The sequence below is a fragment of the Schistocerca serialis genome, chromosome 10, assembly GCF_023864345.2.
Source record: "Schistocerca serialis cubense isolate TAMUIC-IGC-003099 chromosome 10, iqSchSeri2.2, whole genome shotgun sequence".
Classification (NCBI taxonomy): domain Eukaryota; kingdom Metazoa; phylum Arthropoda; class Insecta; order Orthoptera; family Acrididae; genus Schistocerca; species Schistocerca serialis.
Window position 1 is genome coordinate 166,004,911 of NC_064647.1, and position 17,382 is coordinate 166,022,292.

At 38.8% G+C, this 17,382-nt stretch overlaps 1 protein-coding gene across 8 annotated transcripts in view; it reads left to right on the forward strand.

The window, feature by feature from the left end:
* The first annotated feature begins 10,355 nt into the window (after positions 1 to 10,355).
* The window catches only part of LOC126424880 (zinc finger protein 501-like), a 141,071-nt gene continuing 134,044 nt past the window's right edge, over positions 10,356 to 17,382 (forward strand). For 2 of the 8 annotated variants that reach the window (XM_050087708.1, XM_050087713.1), the window contains exon 1: positions 11,087 to 13,386. In XM_050087708.1, coding sequence (XP_049943665.1) covers positions 13,309 to 13,386 — 78 coding nt within the window. In that variant the 5' untranslated portion in view covers positions 11,087 to 13,308. Of the gene's footprint in view, positions 10,601 to 10,647; positions 10,789 to 10,895; positions 11,055 to 11,084; positions 13,387 to 17,382 lie in introns of those variants that run through there. The other 6 variants (XM_050087709.1, XM_050087710.1, XM_050087712.1 and 3 more) reach the window with 6 other exon arrangements.

Below are 17,382 nucleotides of genomic sequence, written 5' to 3' on the forward strand. Positions count from 1 at the left end.
TGTCTAATGACTACTGAGGTCGCTGATACGGAGTGTCTGGCGGTAGGTGGCAGCACAATGCACCCAATATGAAAAGCATATGCATTTGGACGTGTCCGGATACTTCTGATTACGTAGTGTAGCTGAAAATTGTCGTGTATAACAGTCTGCATAAATCTTGATTTTACGTTCTTTCTTACATATTAGTTGTAGCGTAGCACATCGAAGTCTTGTGTTGTGTGTGTCGATTGGAAATAAATGCAGTCGTAACAGTAAAAATATTGTAGTGTTACTAAAGCGTAGGTCTCTTTTACATGGACACTGGACATGTCTAGGTATTACAATTTAAGTACAACAGTCATTTACAGTCTTATAGGTCTCATATGACAAGGATGAGATGGACAGTCGGCCATGGCCGTATATTAGAAATCAGCCCAGCATTTGCCTCAAGTAATTTAAGGCAGCCATAGAAAACATAAATCAGGATAGCTGCATGAAGACTGGAGCCTCCACTCTCCTGAATACAAGGGCACTCTGTTTAAAACAGTGCTACTTTATTCGGTTCACCCCTACATCTCCATGTCCATTTATACTCCGCGAACCATTGTGAAGTGCAAGGCACAGGGCATATCCCACTGTACCAGTTATCTGGGCTATTCCCCGTTTCAATCACTTATGGAGCGCTCGAAAAATTATTGTTTAAATGTCTCTGTATCTGCTGTAGTTTATCTAATCTTATCTTCGTGGTGCCAATGAGGGCAATATACAGGAAGTTGTAGTATATTCCTATAGTCGTCATTTAAAAGCAGGTTTTTGAAACTTTCTCGGTAGACTTTCTTGGGATAGTTGCCGTCAATCTTTATGACAGTTACGTTCTTTCAACATCTCAGTGTCACCCTCCAGCATATCAAATATAACTGTGATCATTCTTTCTGCCCTTCTCTGTGTACATTCCATGTCCCCTGTTAGTCCTGTTTGGTACAGGTCAACACACTCTAGTAATATTCTAGGATGGGCACATGAGTGATTTGTATTCATGCAACATAAACTATCTCTGAATGAATGAACTACTACCGTTACTACTATTACTACTACTACTAACCAATCTCATTTCTAGACTGACTGCATTTGCCTAGTTCGCTGAAGAGACAAAAGTCATAGGACAGCAATATACTCATATACAGATGGCGGGAGTATCGTGTACACAAGTTAAAAAAGGGCAGTGCGTTGCCGGATCGATCAGTTGTATTCAGCTGATTCATGTGAAACAGTTTCCATCTTCCGACGTGATTATGGTCGCACAACAGGAATTAATAGGCTTTGAACATGGAATGGTATTTGGAGCTATGCTTGAGACATTCCATTTGGAAATCGTTAGGCAATACAATATTCCGAGATTCACAGTGCCAGGACTATACCAAGAACACCAAATTTCAGGCATTACATCTCACCTTGGACAACACAGTGGCCTACAGTCTTCATTTAATGGCTGAGAGCATCGGCATTTGCGTAGAGTTGTCAGTGGTAACAGACAAGCAACACTGCTTCGAATAACTGCAGAAGTCATTGTGGGACGTACGACGAACATATCCGCTAAGATAATGCTGCCAAATATGGCGTTAATGAGCTATGTTAGCAGACGACCGACGTGTGTGCCTCAGCTAACACCGCAACATCGCCTGCAGCACCTTCCCTGGGCTCGTGACCATATCGGTTAGATCCTGCATGATTGGAAAACTATGGCCTGGTCATATAAATTCCAAGTTCAGTTGGTAAGAGATGATGTAGGGTAAGAGTGTGACGCAGTCCTCTCAAAGCCATGAACACATGTTGTCAACAAAGCACTGTGGAAGCTGGTGGTGGCACCATAACGGTTTGGGCTGTGTTCACAAGGAATAGACTGGGTCGTCTGGCCCAACTGAACCGATCACTGACTGAAAATGGTTATGTTCGGTTACTTGGATACCATTTGCAACCATTTGTGTACTTTATGTTCCAAAACAACGATGTAATTTTTATGGATGATAAGTACAGTGTCAGCAGGCAGCAATTGTTTGCGAATGGTTTGAAAAACATTTTGGACAGTTCGAGCGAGTGATTTGGTCACGCAGATCGCTCGACTTCAGTCCCATTGAACATTTGTAGAACGTAATCAAGCAGTCAGTTCGTACTTAAAACCCTGCCAAGGCAACACTTCCGCAACTATGGACGGCTGTAGAGGCCGCTTGGCGCAGTGTTTCTGCAGAGGACTTCCAATAATTCGTTGAGTCCATGCCACGTCGAGTTGCTGCATTACACTTGGCAAAAGGAGATATCCCATGACTTTTGTCACCACAGACTTTTCTACCAATCAACGAAAGTCTGCTATCTGCTTTACCCTTAACTGAGCCTATGTTAATGTTCCACTTCATGTCCGCACCAAGTATTACACCCAAGTATTTGTATAAGTTTACAGATTTGTACTATGTCTCACTGATTCATAGGACATTATGTTTTTTTCATTTTGTGATGTGCACAATTTTATATTTTTGAACATTTAAAGCAAGTTGCCTATCATTGCACCACTTTGAAATCTTATCAAATTCTGATTGAATATTTGTGCAGCTATATTAACACTGTAATTCTCTGTAGATAGTGAGGATACTATCAATATTGTCTGCAAGAACATTAACATTCAACATGAATAGCAAGGGACCCAACACTCTTCCCTGGGGTACACCTGAAGTAACTTCTACAGTTATCGATGACTCTCCAGCTAAGACAACATGCTGTGTCCCCCTAGCAAGAGATTCTGAATCCAATCATAAACTCTACTTGATACCCACGTGATAGTGGGTGTGGTACAGAGACAAATACTTTTTGGAAATCAAGAAATATTACATCTGCCTTACTGCCCTGATCCAAAGCTTTCAGTATGTCATGTGAGAAAAGAGCAAATTGGGTTTCATATGATCTATGTTTTCGAAATCCATACTGGCTGGCATTGAGATGGTCGTTCTGTTTGAGATACCTCATTCGTTTGAGCTCAGAATATATTCGAAAATTCTACAACCAATGGATGTCAAGAATACTGGACGGTAGCTTTCTGGACCACTTCTGTTACCATTCCAGAAGACATGTGTCACCTGTGCATTCTTCCAGGTGCTGTCCACAGTTTTTTTGTTCGAGGGATCAACAGACAGATTATAGTTAACAGAGAGGCTGACTAGGCTGAAAATTGGGTATACAAGTCTTATGGGGATTCCATCAGGACCTGGGACTTCGTTAAATTTTAATGATTTAAATTGTTTCACAACACCACTGACACTAATATCTATTTCACTAAGCTTTCCAGTGGTACAAGGATTAAATTGGGGCAATATTCCTGGGCTTTTCTTTGTAAAGGAACAATTGAAAAGCCTGCACAACTTGCTTAGCAAACAGTGCAGACAATTATCTTTGCTGCACTGCTTTATATGCTCCATGGATATTTCCCAGGACATTTTACACATCAAATCGCTCAATCAGGTGGCTTTCCTATCCTCAATTTTAGTTCCTGTATCATCAATGAGTGAATGGATATTACTTTTGTCCACTAACATCCTTTACATAAGACCATATGCGTTTCATTTAGTATCTCTCTATCTGTAGCCCATTTGTCTGTTTTTTACTTTTTATGTAGGAGTCTATATTTCTTTAAAGTCTTCTTTACAGTGTCTCTATACACAAAGGATCTCTCCTATTATGAACTGCACTACAGGGTGTTATCTATTCAGTACATGGTCAGTTATTCTTTTAACATTGAGCCACAGCTCCTCTGTATGCTTCTATCTGGAACTAAAAGTTTCAAGTTCCTCTTTGAGATAGGACATTATTTTTTCTCTGTCTGTTTCGCTGAACATATAAATCTTCCTTCTTGTTTTAGTTGCCCTTTGTGTTTTGGTAATCATTATTGCTATATCTGCCTCATAATCACTGGTACCAGTTTCGATGTGTACTTCCTCAAGGTGGTGAGGTCTGTTTCTTCCATTAGATTAATATATTTCCATCGTGAGTGGGGTATTGAAGTGTCTGTTCAAGGTAGTTTTCAGAGAAGACATTCGGTAACATTTCACAGGATGCCTTGTCATACCCACTACTAACAAAATTAGATTTATCCCAGTTGATTTTTGGATGATTAAAGTCTCTTCCAGTGGTTAGAGTATCATTAGAGAATTTATGTATTAGTAGCGAAATGAGGTTTTCAGTAAAGTTTTCGGTTATGTCAGGACGAGAATCAGCTGGTCGATACATGAATCCTGTTATAATTTAATGCTCACCCTTAATACTGAGTATTGGCCAAATAATCTCACATGTAGCTTCTATTTCTATTTCGGTGAATTTGCGTTTCTTGTCTCCTGCGACAAATACACGACCTTCATGTCCCCTTTCCCTATCCTTCTGTATATGATTAAATTTTCCTCAAAAATTACACTGCTGACAATTTCAGTTTCCAAACAGCTTTCTGTACCTAGTACAACATGAGCTTCACTGCTTTTCAGGAGTGCTTCAAACTCTGGCACTTTGTTGGAGTGCTTCGGCAGTTAACCACTAGGTTTCTGATACGCTCATCGGTGGGAAACATTTTAGTTGGCTAACCTAAAAAAAACCTGTGTGCAACCTGTACACAGTCAGGTACTTGGGTAGCTGTCTCTGATGTGCACATCTGAGCTATTTAAGACCATACAACTCTCAACCCTATGGCATAAGTCTAAAAATGCGCAGCCTAGCTTGTCACAGAATCCTCAGAGTCTCTGGTTCAAGTCTTCAACTCGACTCAAGACCAGGGAATCATGATCAATTCTGGGACACTGCTGCATATTGTACACTTCACTGAAATTCTGTGAGCAAGCCTGGCATTATCAAGCCTCTTTGCTACTTGCTGGAATGACCATAGGATGACGACAGGCATAGTTTGCTCCAATGTGCACAATGACCTGCAGTTGGTTGCATCCTGTTTCCTCAATGGTTGCGGGAATAGCCTCTTCAACATGCTTAATGAAGATTCCAGGCGTACACTCTGAGTGTACCACGTGTTCCTCCCCATTCCTTGTCACCTTTTCCCTAAGGGGTACCATTATTCACTTTATATTTGAACTGCCATCGATTAATAGACCTCTTATTCATTTTCGATTGCTTCCTCTTGATAAAGAACAACGTATGTTTTCCCAAAACAGGTGAAGTGAAATGGTTCAAATGGCTCTGAGCACTACAGGTGAAGTGAAACCCAGTGGCTTAGTTTCAATTTTAGTGAAAGACAGCAGCACAAACTTCTTTGTTAAAGGAATTGGTATAACATCCTGTGTCCTGTCTTCATTGTACACGACGCCTAGGTCCACCATTGACACACCACTCATAGTGAAGTGAATGGGTAATGATGGAGCTTGTATTGCCTGCAGGAGAGACAGCGTCAACAGGAGAGGGTAGTACTTGAGGTATTTGGTACACAACTCCTGGTAGCTCTACAAACACACACATTTGCAGCATCTTCCTGTCACTTGTCAGTAGCCATGGCGATTTTCAGCTGCCTTCGAGCAGCAACCCCAGATAACAGCAAACACAGTAGGGCTGTATATGCCTGGTGCAATATTTTAGAGAAAACTAATCAATTTTTGCTGGGTGCAGTAGTTTACAGACTAGTAAACAAATAACTTTGTACTAAGCTTGCTGATTCTCTTTTAATTTATAAGTTTAGTATGCTACAAATATTATCAAAATGCTTTCGAATTTTAAGTAATTTATAGCCAAAAGCGAGATATCTATGAAGACAACAGAAAACTAGTTTCTAGTTTTACTATTTCTCTGAAGCTTTATGGTTGCTAAGAAAGTCAGACAGTAGTGTCAGTTTGCGATAAATGTAGACAATATAAAGTAATGTGACACAATATGCTACTTATTAACAGTAACTGTAAATCACGATCACCGCTTTGTTACAAAACTGGTGATAAAAACACTCATAAATTACGAAAATCTCTGCAACCGTCCAGAACTTCTGAAAATATACCTTTTTTGCGTAAATATATAATGAAATTTGGGATCTGTTAGTTGTGAACAGGGAGATCCTGGCTAAGTACAGGTTATGTTTGTATATGACTACTTAGTACACCACAAAATATATCGCCAACCGCACGAATTTCGATAAAATCAGACGAAAGACAAATTTAAATTTTAAGTGAAGTTTTTGTACCTAAGTTTTCGAAGTGAATTTGTATACCGCATGTTATCCAGGCAGCAGAAATAAATCTGAAAAAGGAAGCCATTGTCATCATGGCTAACGTCAAAGAGGAAGATGATTTTTGTTTTGCAGCTTCAAGTGAAGATCAATCAGCGAACAATATAAGTTGGTTCTTGGATTCTGAAGCTATGGACCACTTGATTAACAGCAAGATATCTTTAGCTAACAATTAATTAAAGTAGGTGGCTCAGGCATTTTTCTTGAGGCTAAAGTAAAAAAAAGAAATTAAAGTCACTGCTGTTGTAAAAGAAAAGGAAATTCAAATAACGATTAAAGATGTTCCGTTCGTGTCTGATCTTAATTATAATTTGCTGTCAGCTAGAAAATTGCAAATGAAGGTTTTTATTATCATATTTGAGAAAGCTCAAGAAATTATAAAAGGAAAAGAAATTATTGTCATAGCAGATAGTAATGAATCTCAACTATACATTTTAAATTTTTTGTAACGTAAAGCCTTGAAAGTTGTTTCACCTGAAACTAATCTGAAACTGGCACAGCAGATTAGGCAGAGATATGATAGCGTTGAATGCCTCGAGTCACAAGCTGATGGTATGGAACTGGACACTTCAACAGCCCCCACGGAACAACGCTCAGATTGTGTCGAAGGTAAATGACCACAGGTACCATACAATCACACCAGGAAAGGTGGCAGCAGACCTCTTCAATTGATTTGCGGTGACCTGTGTGGTCAATCTCACCGGAAACATTCGATGGCAAGAAGTATGTGCTCACGTTCTTCGACGACTTTACGCATTTCACTGTGGCTTACGCACTGGAATCGAAGTTTAAGATGACTCGCTACCTGAAGATATTTCATGCTATGGTTACAGCTCATTTTAATTTGCAGATCGGCAGATTGCGCTGGACACTGGTTGTGAAAACATGCAGAACGAATTGAAGTAAATTTTTTGAAGAACAGCTTGAGTTCTCACTCTGCAAAATGGAGTATCGCACCTAATGAACAAAATCCTTATTAAGAATGCTCGCTATTTGATACTTCAGTGTAAATTAAGTAAGACGTTGTCAGAAGCGGTTTATACAGCTGTATACCTACTTAATAGGAGTCCTAGTGGAGTTTGCAGCTTTGTGATACAACGAAAAACTTGACTTGAGTAAGCTAAGAGTATCTGGATGTATTGCTTATCTACTGGTGCCAAAGGAATCTAGAATAGGAAAGTTTGACAGCAAGTCATTGACGTGCTACTTCACTGGCTACATACTTCAGTGTCCAGAGGAAGAAAAAATAGTCGCAGAAAGAAACATTGTTTTCTACAAAGGAAGTTTTGGCTTTGAAAGCAAGCTGACTGAGGGCTGGATTCCGCAACCTGTACAGGAATCATCAGAGAAGAAACAAAAAGTCGATAATGGAGGAGAGTTCGCTGAAGAAAATTTTACATCAAATGATGTGGCTCATGAAAGCATTTCCATATCGGAACTGACCAGTGACAAAGGGAAACTGTAAAGGAAGGGGAACCTTCCTCAATACCTGGATAACCACGCTGTTCTTGTTCTGAGCATAGAATCATTTGTCAATGGCTTACCGAGAAGCTACAAAGAAATTGAAACTCATGAAGGTAAGGAATACTGGTACAAATCGACACTGGATGAAACTGACTCTATAAAGGAAAACATGACTTGGATCTTTGTTAAATTAGCCCCTGGAAGGAAGGACATCGACAATAAGTGGGTGATGAGATTGAATAAGGACAAGGATGGAAATATCATAAGACACAAGGCTAGACTTGTGGCTAAAGGATATTTGCAGAAAAAGGGATCTGACTGTGAGGAAACATAAGCAACAGTGGCTCGACTTGCAATTATTAGAATTATGCTAGTTATTGTAATCTGACAAGGACTGGTTCTGGAACAATTTGATGTCGTCATCTCTTTTCTTCATGGATTACTCCAGGAGGAAATATACATGATTATTCCCAGAGGAGTGGCTACTCCTGAAGAACTGATTCAGTTTGCAGGTTACAGCGGTCTTCATATGGCTTAAGGCAAGTACCACCAGCATGGAATCATATTCACGCGTTTCTTTTCTCTACCAGATTCACTCAGTGAGAAGCAGAGAAATGTCTTTACTATGCAATTATAGATTAACTTGTTATTTAGATTGTGCTCTACATTGATGACATTCTGCTGGCAAAAAGTAACAGAGAGGAAATGGACAAAGTGAAATTTAGGTGAAAGCATTTAAAATAAAGGAACTTGGAGAACCACAATAATATGTGGCATCGAGGTTTCAAGGAACAAAGGAAAAACGTATCGGAGCCAAACGTCATATTGGAAGAGTCTGCTAAACGATTCAACATGCAAGATTGTAACCCATTCGAGACGCCAAAAGGAAAAAGGAAAAAGGATCGATAAGCCATGCAGAGAATTGATTCGATGTTTGATGAATGCAATGGCAGCATCAAGGCCTGATATGTGTGCTGTGGTCAACTTCTGGAGCCGATACCAAAACAATCCACTGGAAGAACAATGGGGCTGCTTGAAAAGACTTTTGAGATATATGAAAAGGAACCACCTATATGAATCTTCATTATCGAAAAGGAAATCAAGAAGTTCATCTGGCCTATGCTGATGCAAACTGGAACGAAAAGGAAGACTCAAAATCTAATTCAGGTTATTTGTTACAATGATTTGGAAGCACCATCTGTTGTGCAACGTGAAACAGACTTCGTGTTGCTTTGTCTTCTACAGAGGCAGAATATATAGCTCTGGCAACAGCTGCTCCTGAGTTACTCTGGCTGAAATACTTGCTGGAACATATTCAAATTCCGCTCCAGATACTACTTCGTGTATTTGAGAATGATCAGTCCTGTATGCGGTTACTGAAGAAATGGGACCATTATCGGTTGAGGCACATCAACGTTATATATATAACTTTGTGCGTCAACTTCATTACTGCAAAATCATCACCTACGAGCATGTTCGAAGAAACAGACTACAGGTATATTTAGCAAATACTTACCAGCTCATAGATTCATCAACTTCCTACCACGCCGTAGCGGAGAAATCAGGCAACTGTTCCCGTATTGAAGGCCGCCGTTTGCAAGGAATAATATGACTACTGGCCTATGATTTAAAAGTTATGAGAGACAACGAAAGGAAACCGAAGAACAAAATGAAAGGATGTTTACTTCACTATTCCTGCTGAGTAAACAAGTATCTCTTAAATGAATGTAGATTCCTAATTTTCTGTACTAGATCTCCATAAAAAGACAGAAGTAATAAATATCTATTCAAGAATGTAGGATTTATTTCTTATAAGTCGGAGTGAAAATGTGTCAAGTTGTAGATTCAAGATAGTTGCATCAATGACATGAAATATCAGATTGTGAGATTATTTTATCTTTCACGATGTTTTTCAGTTTCGATACCTGTTTAATATTTCGTGGCGCACACTCTGCGTTTGACACCTGAGCTTATTTCTGTATGATATAATTTTATCTACATTCCTTTCCACAATTTTATCACATTTTTCTTCAACTGACTTGAATCTGAATAACTGTAACCTCTAGTATAGCTCGAACTAGGCATTATGCTTTCACAAGTCATACAGAGTCCATACGAACGTAGTTTGCATCTGTTACGTCACTGTGTGCGCAGCGTTTTATCCGCTATTTGACACCATTTACCAAGTGCACGGCTTCGTCGAGTGAGAGCTAGACTATCGCCAAAGGATGGTCTAGTTATTTTTAGTAAGTTTGTGGATTCTTTGCTTTGAGAAGCTTGTTGGATTTTTCTTAATTTTTGTCAGTGTCAAATGTAAAGTCATAAAATTGAGATTTCAATTTAACGATTATATCTGTGACTTACGGAACTTTGATTATTTAAAAGCACACTTGTTGCCGTTTTTTCTTGCTCATTTGTTTCAGCTTTTTTTTTCAATTTTATAAAATAAACTAATATTTTTACCATTTTGTGAGTGTTATTTAAGTGTGAGACACTGAAAATTTTTCAAAAACATAAAAGGAAGAAATTGGAACAATTAATCGCAAGTATGATCGATTATGTAAAATAAAATTGACGTGAGAGAAATGTTTGCACCACCACAATCGATTAAAAGAATGATGCGATTAATCGATTAATTGCAATTAATCGCGCATACCTGCTGTTGGATGTTCTGTTTACCAACAAAAGTGCGAAATCGAATTGTCATCCAGTGTTTGCTCAACGTTTGTGAAGAGAAGTGAATTGTTGAGAGGAATAACGTGAACTGATTCTCGGATCATTCGCGCTGTAAATGATTAGTGTTATAATAACGATAACTGCTGTGTGTCTTTATTTATTTGGTCCACGTTACGTTATATTGTCGAGGGGGCTTCAGATGTCTGACAAAATTGCCTAATATTTACATTGGTAGGTTATTATGTACAGTACATTGCAACTGGTTCATATAAGATTTCTCTCACTGAAAATTCATGTATTGATACAGCAATTAAGACCCCATGTCTTTATGAAATTGTTTTCAATATACTTCACACCGTACTTGTTGGAAACTTAGTGTACATGTGAAGTCCAATTTTGAACCCTTCGCTTTGATAAATGTATGTATTAGCATGTAACACATGCAGCTTTGATGTATTCTGTTTTTTTTTAATGTCACTTTTTCTGCGCTGGGTTGGATTATATGGCATTTTTATTAATTTTACAGCCTCGAGAATATATAAGCAAGGCACTGGTAGGATCTTCAGCTTTCTGAAAATGGGTTTTGCAAGATAAATGATCCTCGTGAATCTCCTCTCGATTCTCGGAATGCGAAGATCAGAGGAGGAATTATTTCAGAATATCACTCCATGTCATAGGTGAAATAGTATGTATTCATAGTATGCAGTTAACGATCCATTTATTTCTCTAGCGTCCACTCTTCATGGGAAGTGATGCTAATAATATAGTGACAAATGAGTAGCATATAAAATTTAACATAATTGCATATTGTATAAAATAACTCATTAAGCAGTATATTGATACTACACTAGTCTGCACAATATTTATATGCAGCGTGTAGAAGTATCTCACAAAAATGAACCTTTATAAGCTAAATAGAATAAAGTATCTTGTATTAGCAAGGTTCTGGAAACTTCAGATATGTTAGGAGGGCCCTGTGTTGATCAAAGCACAATTTGTTGTTAATTTATGTGCTCCCACACACATTTAGGTAATATTGCCCCATCACCATATTTTAGTTAACCATACATACTGTTGTTGTCACTGACTACCATCTTCAGTAAAATTGTTACTTCAGTATATTTTTTTTATTTGCAAATTAGTGTTGCTGGTTGGGGTTTCCCATGGTCAGAACTCTATGAAATATATTTTGGAACATGCACTTTTCTGCATATTACAATACAAGAGAGAAAAAACAAGAAACTAAGAAACTCTATTGCTTAAAGGCAAAGTCTGCAAGACCTATTTGCTGTTGAAGCAAATATGGACCATAGGAGTGAACTTCTATAAAGAGAGACCACCTGAAGAAGCATATGTAAACTCAACTTAGCAGAGTAGATTAGTTGTGTTTTTATAACGTCACATTTGTTGGGTGATGAACTTGTAACCACATTACTTCTCATCCTAACCCAAGTCTCAGGCTATGCTACAGCTCATTCTGTCACTATAATCTTCATTCCACAAAATATTGTATATGATATTGAGTGAACGTTGAAATAAACAATGTAGCCTTCCTGTGAATGCTATTCATGGGCTTTGGATGAGATAGTAGTTATTTGTAAGCAGCTGTAATTGCCTTGACTGCTGTCAAGTGAGAGAAAGTTGCTGCCGGTGAGCATGTTGGCCAGACTACCAAAGAGATAAGAGGAGTATGTGAAGTAGTGTCTTCTTCAATAGACACTTTCTTCCTTCTAGGAAATATAGTATCCATCACTATTCACTGACTTGACTGTGTGGTGAGTCAGTGGTAAGTTAGAGACCAGGGACAATTCAGGGCCGGTCTGCTACACCCATACTCCATACCACTTAGTATGAGGTGCTATCCTCCCCTAAACGTGAGATAATATGGCAAACTTCACAAGTCTGGGAGCCTGATTTGTTAGCGAAAAGCATGAGCAAGTGGATAGAAATGTACTAATAATTGACATTTCAAATGTGCTGTGAATAATGCTACCCTTAGGGAAATGGGAGGAAGTAATGTGAAGGATTGGCATGTGCACTCATAGTGTGTGCCTCATGGGGGCCTCTTCCAACATGTTGGAGGAGCTGATCCTGAAGGCACCGAGAGAACAGGATGTGGCCAGTGCTGGTTTTCTGCAGAGTGTTACACAACAAATTAGCTCTCTGGCCTAAGCTCCTAGGTCATACTTGGCTCATTCCAGCGACTGGCAGAGAAGGTGGAGAAGACCAGGATTGCTCATGGAGTTTGGATGACACTCATAATCTGTACCATTGTCCTCAGAACTGACTATGTCTCCCTGGTTCTTAGTTAATAGGAGACTTAAACCATAATCTTATAGGGTTGAGAAATGTAGCAAGTCCCTAAACGGGTCAGGTGTGCACTATGCAACAGAGACTGCTGCTCAGGTAGCTGATTGCATGTGTGGTACACAGAAGGATTTTTCTGGTATGGTGACTCTCCATGCTGTCCAGATAATGGTAGCTGAGGGAAACCCCAACATATTTCTGTAAGACTCAAAGATATCACTGCTACAGATGAGACAATTAAAATCCTAGTGATCAACTGCTGAAGTATTCATGACAAAATCCTAGATTTTGAAGCAGTAATATAAAGTAATGGAGCTCCCATAATACTAATTACAAAAAACCTTTGAAAACAAAAAGTTGGACAGCAGTGAGATTTATGGGGTCAATACAAATGTCCTATTCCACCTGTCTCCTTTGACCCATGGCATAATGGTGGTATGATGTGTGATGTAACTACAGCGCGGTGTTTTTGAGTTAGTTGTGTTTGTAGGTGTTGTGTTGTATTTGATGGTACTCTCTGGTGGTAGATGTGGACATGCTGAGTTTAACATGTGGTATGGGGTTCATTTGAGTTTCTGTTGTCATCATGCTAATGTGCTTTTGGGTATTGGTAGTTGGTGCGGAACGCGCACATGTGTTCATGGGGGAAGGGGGGTTGCTCTTGCGTGTGTGGTGGCCAACCTACGTGGTATTGCTGGAGGCTTTTCTTGGTAAGTCATTTTTGTTTTGGTTTTATTCTATAGTAATTTCGATGTTTTGTCTGTTGTGTGTTTATGGTAGATCAGTTGTTTTAATTCATGTAGTGAATGTGGGGTAAATGGGTTTTTGAGTTGTTGGGATCTTGGTTCCACTTTTCAGTGTTGTGGGTGTTGGTTTTTTTGGGATCGATAGCTGTGGTTGAGCTATATAAGTCAAGGGAAGTGTCCAATTCCACATTTGGGGGTTGTAGGTGTCTGTTTTTTGGTATCAACAGTTGTGTTTGAGCTATATAGATCAAAGGAAATGTCCGATTCCTGTGTTTTTGTTGGTGTAGCAGGATGTTGTACTTCAACATTTTTACATTATTTGATTTAGGATGATGTGGTGTTTTTTTATTGCTGTATATTTAGCTTGACCCCACCCTAAACCCCCAATTTTCCGTGGTTGTCCTGTTTGCTTAATTTTATTTTTGGAGCGAGATATTACTATGTCATTTTTATTTTTGTTCACATTTATTGGTGCGTGTATGTAGTGACATCATTATCGCCTTATTCTATGTGCTGGAACTAGCCTTTTCCACCATATTGATGACGTCATGGTTCAAAATAGATGAGTGGATTTGGACTTCTCGGTTATGCCATAGAGAAGAAACTAAATCCACTGAGATTGAAACAGAAATAGCAAGCAATATTAATGGGGCCACACTCACTAAGAAGAATGGTCATAAACTTATAATTGGATCTTTCTACTGGTCATCAGTCTTAGTCCTCTGTGAAAATTACACACAGCAAGTAGTTCAGAAAGTCACTCTTCACTTTAGTGTGTTAGAATTGGTGGTGACTAATAGATATGACTACTTTCAACATTTTCACATTGAAATTGGTATAAGTGACCCAGGGATAATTGCAGCAGTGATGCATTCTAAACACAACGCTATAAAATTCACACCAGAGTTTGGGGTAACTGCATAAATTATTTAGATCTAACCATGAACATCAGTGACTCTATTCATACTTTCAAAATTTGTAGGAAACCTACCACCACAGATATTATAATATTGGTCAGTTCTCAATATTCAGTGACCCATAAACATGCTGCCTTTCATTCAGTTATACATCACCTAATACTGACTCCCATGAGTGAAGACAACTTCCAAATGGAGTTAAGTGCAGTCAAACAATGGCTATCCTCATATCTGTGTGGACTCCATAAAGTGTAAAAAGCAGAAACAACATGTGTACTCTCTTCTTCACCCTGCCATGACCCACCACTTCAACAATGCAATAAATGGTGCACAATTCCATACTTAGGAAAAATCTCAGTGGATGTAGCCAGAAAGCTTAAATCCAGGAATGTAAAAAAATCATTTTATGTGCACAACACTGTTGGCCATTTTTGCCCAATTGTAAAGGCAGGTTTGGACAAGAGTGGAATATATAAAATTACTTATAATTATGGAAAATTCTATATTGGTCAGTCTGACAGTGCAGTACATACCTGCTTGAAGGAATGCCACGGAAGATGGAAACCTAGAAAAGGAGATTCTACTTTTGCAGACCACCTGCTTAAAGAAGCCATAGTTATGATGTGAAACTCGAGGTATTACACATCACATCCATAAAGGAAGGGAGATGAACTATCTTGAAATAATGGAAATTAATAAACACATGTCCATCGGCCTAATTAGTACTGAATGACCAGACACAGTTGCCTTACTCGCCACTTCTAACGGCAGACACTGCTCATAATCTCATCCAAGGGCATGTTGTAAATTACCTCCCTTACTCACATGCCCCATTTTCCTTTATTTAATTTCTGTCATTGTGTTAAAAAATTTTACTTTGTGTAATCACAGCTGCTGTATTCACTTGCTTAATATCACTGTTATATTTTATCTGTTTGTAATGTAGGACCCATTGAAAACAAGATTATTTTGTTCAGCCACGTCTTTGGAATATCTCACCAAATTTTATTGTTCACTTATTTTATTCTATGTGCAACTGTTGTAATTTGTCTGTAGTTCATTAGTTAATGTGTCACATGTTTTATCTTAATTGAATAATCTTATATTGCATTTACACTAAAATAATCCCTCTTATTTGATACCTAATTCTGACATTAACTTTTTTGGTCTTTTGAAATGGAGGTGCTCTGTAGATGCACTAGTTTAAAATATTTGATTCAATAAAATTTCACTGCACCAATGTATCTTTGTATCTTATGATGATGTAACTGCCAAAACTGGCTCGTGTAACAATTAATAAATATTTTAGAATATTACACCAGTGTTGCATGTGTTTCATTGATAAAGTGCAAAGTGCAACTGAAAGATATAGACAGATTTACATGTTTAGTAAACTGGAAAAAAATGCAGTAGTATCATATTTCATGTAGGATAGTAAAACATTTACCTCTGGGGCAGGAATGTTTAAGAAACTGTGAGTCAGAATATAAGAATAGTTGACCAAACAATGTAGACATATATCAAGTAAAACAGTTCATGATGGGAAGTGCCCTCTAAGTCTAAAGAAACAGTGACTATTCACTCATTCTTTCATTGACATGTTGTGTTCTATAAATCCCATCATGAAGGAGAGTGTTCAGCGATGAAGAATCAGTTAAACTATAAAGAAACAGGCACAGCGAGCTACTTATCTAAAGTGTACAGACAACAAATAATGACCAGTGTTAATGTACTTGAACTGTTAATTATGGCAATTACTTGTAAATTATATGATACTACATTGACAATTTAAAAAAAATGTATATGTACATACGAAAGTTTTACGCCTTGCTAGCTTTTGGATGAATCTAACAAATAGTGCCGGGATTGGAGTTCAGCAGGTGGACTGGTGTGAGGAGCTGTGTTTGATGAAGTGGGTTGGGTGGATGGATTGGGTTGGGGGAAGAAAAGTGGGGAGTAGGAGGATAGGTTGGGGACAGGAGGGGTATAAGGTGGCTTGGAAGGAGACAGCAGGTGTATGGATAGGAATATGACACATGTGTGCCAGAGCCAGTGAGTTCATGTGGCCCAAGATGATAATGACATGGATGTGAAGGTGTGGGTTGGGTTGAGATAAGAGGGCAGAGAAGGTGGAGAATGTCGGGTAGAGGGTGTGGGTGCAGTGAGTTCGCCAGAAGGATTAGAGGAGCAGATGTATTGTGGGGATAGTTCCCATATGCATGGTTCAGAAAAGTTGTGCTGCAGGGAGGGTGTGAGATAACATGGGCTGTGAAGCAGCCATTGAACTCAAGCATATTGTGTTCAGCAATACTGTATATTCCCACACTTGGTGGGCAACTCTGTTCTCCACCACAGTTTGGTGGTGGACATTTTTTGGTCAACAGCTTGTTGGTCATCATACCCACATAAAATGCTATGCAGAAATTGCAACAGAGCTGGTATGTGACATGGCTGCTTTCACAGGTGGCACTGCCTCTGGTGATACAGGATGAGCCTATGGCAGGACTGGAATAGGAATTGCTAGGTGAATGAATCGACTGACTCTCAACCGTCCCTACCCCATTACTGCCTCAGTCCATACTTTCCACTGTAGATACCCCTTCCCTATATGCCAACATGTGTTTTCTTGGCCTTATTGCTACTGAACCCAGAATGTAGCAAATTAGTGGGTGTGAATGCGGAAGGATACATTATTATTGCTCTTCATCTTTTTGAGATACTATCCATTCCATTCGCTTGATCTTCCAGATCCTTTGCTGTGTGACAGAATTACAAAATCATCAGCAGACCTTAAAGATTTTCGTGTCTCCTCCCTGTACATTAATTAATTCCCCAAAAATTACCCTGTTTCCATCAATGCTTACTCATTGTACAGACTGAATTATGTTGGTTAGAAGTTACTACCTGCACTTATTCTCTTCTCATTTCCACCTCTCTTTTCACATCCTTCAACTCCTCTTTATATACGGGTTGTGGATAACATCTTTGCTTCTTTATTTTGTCGTTGAAACTTCAGAATTACACAGAGTGTACTCCAGTCAAT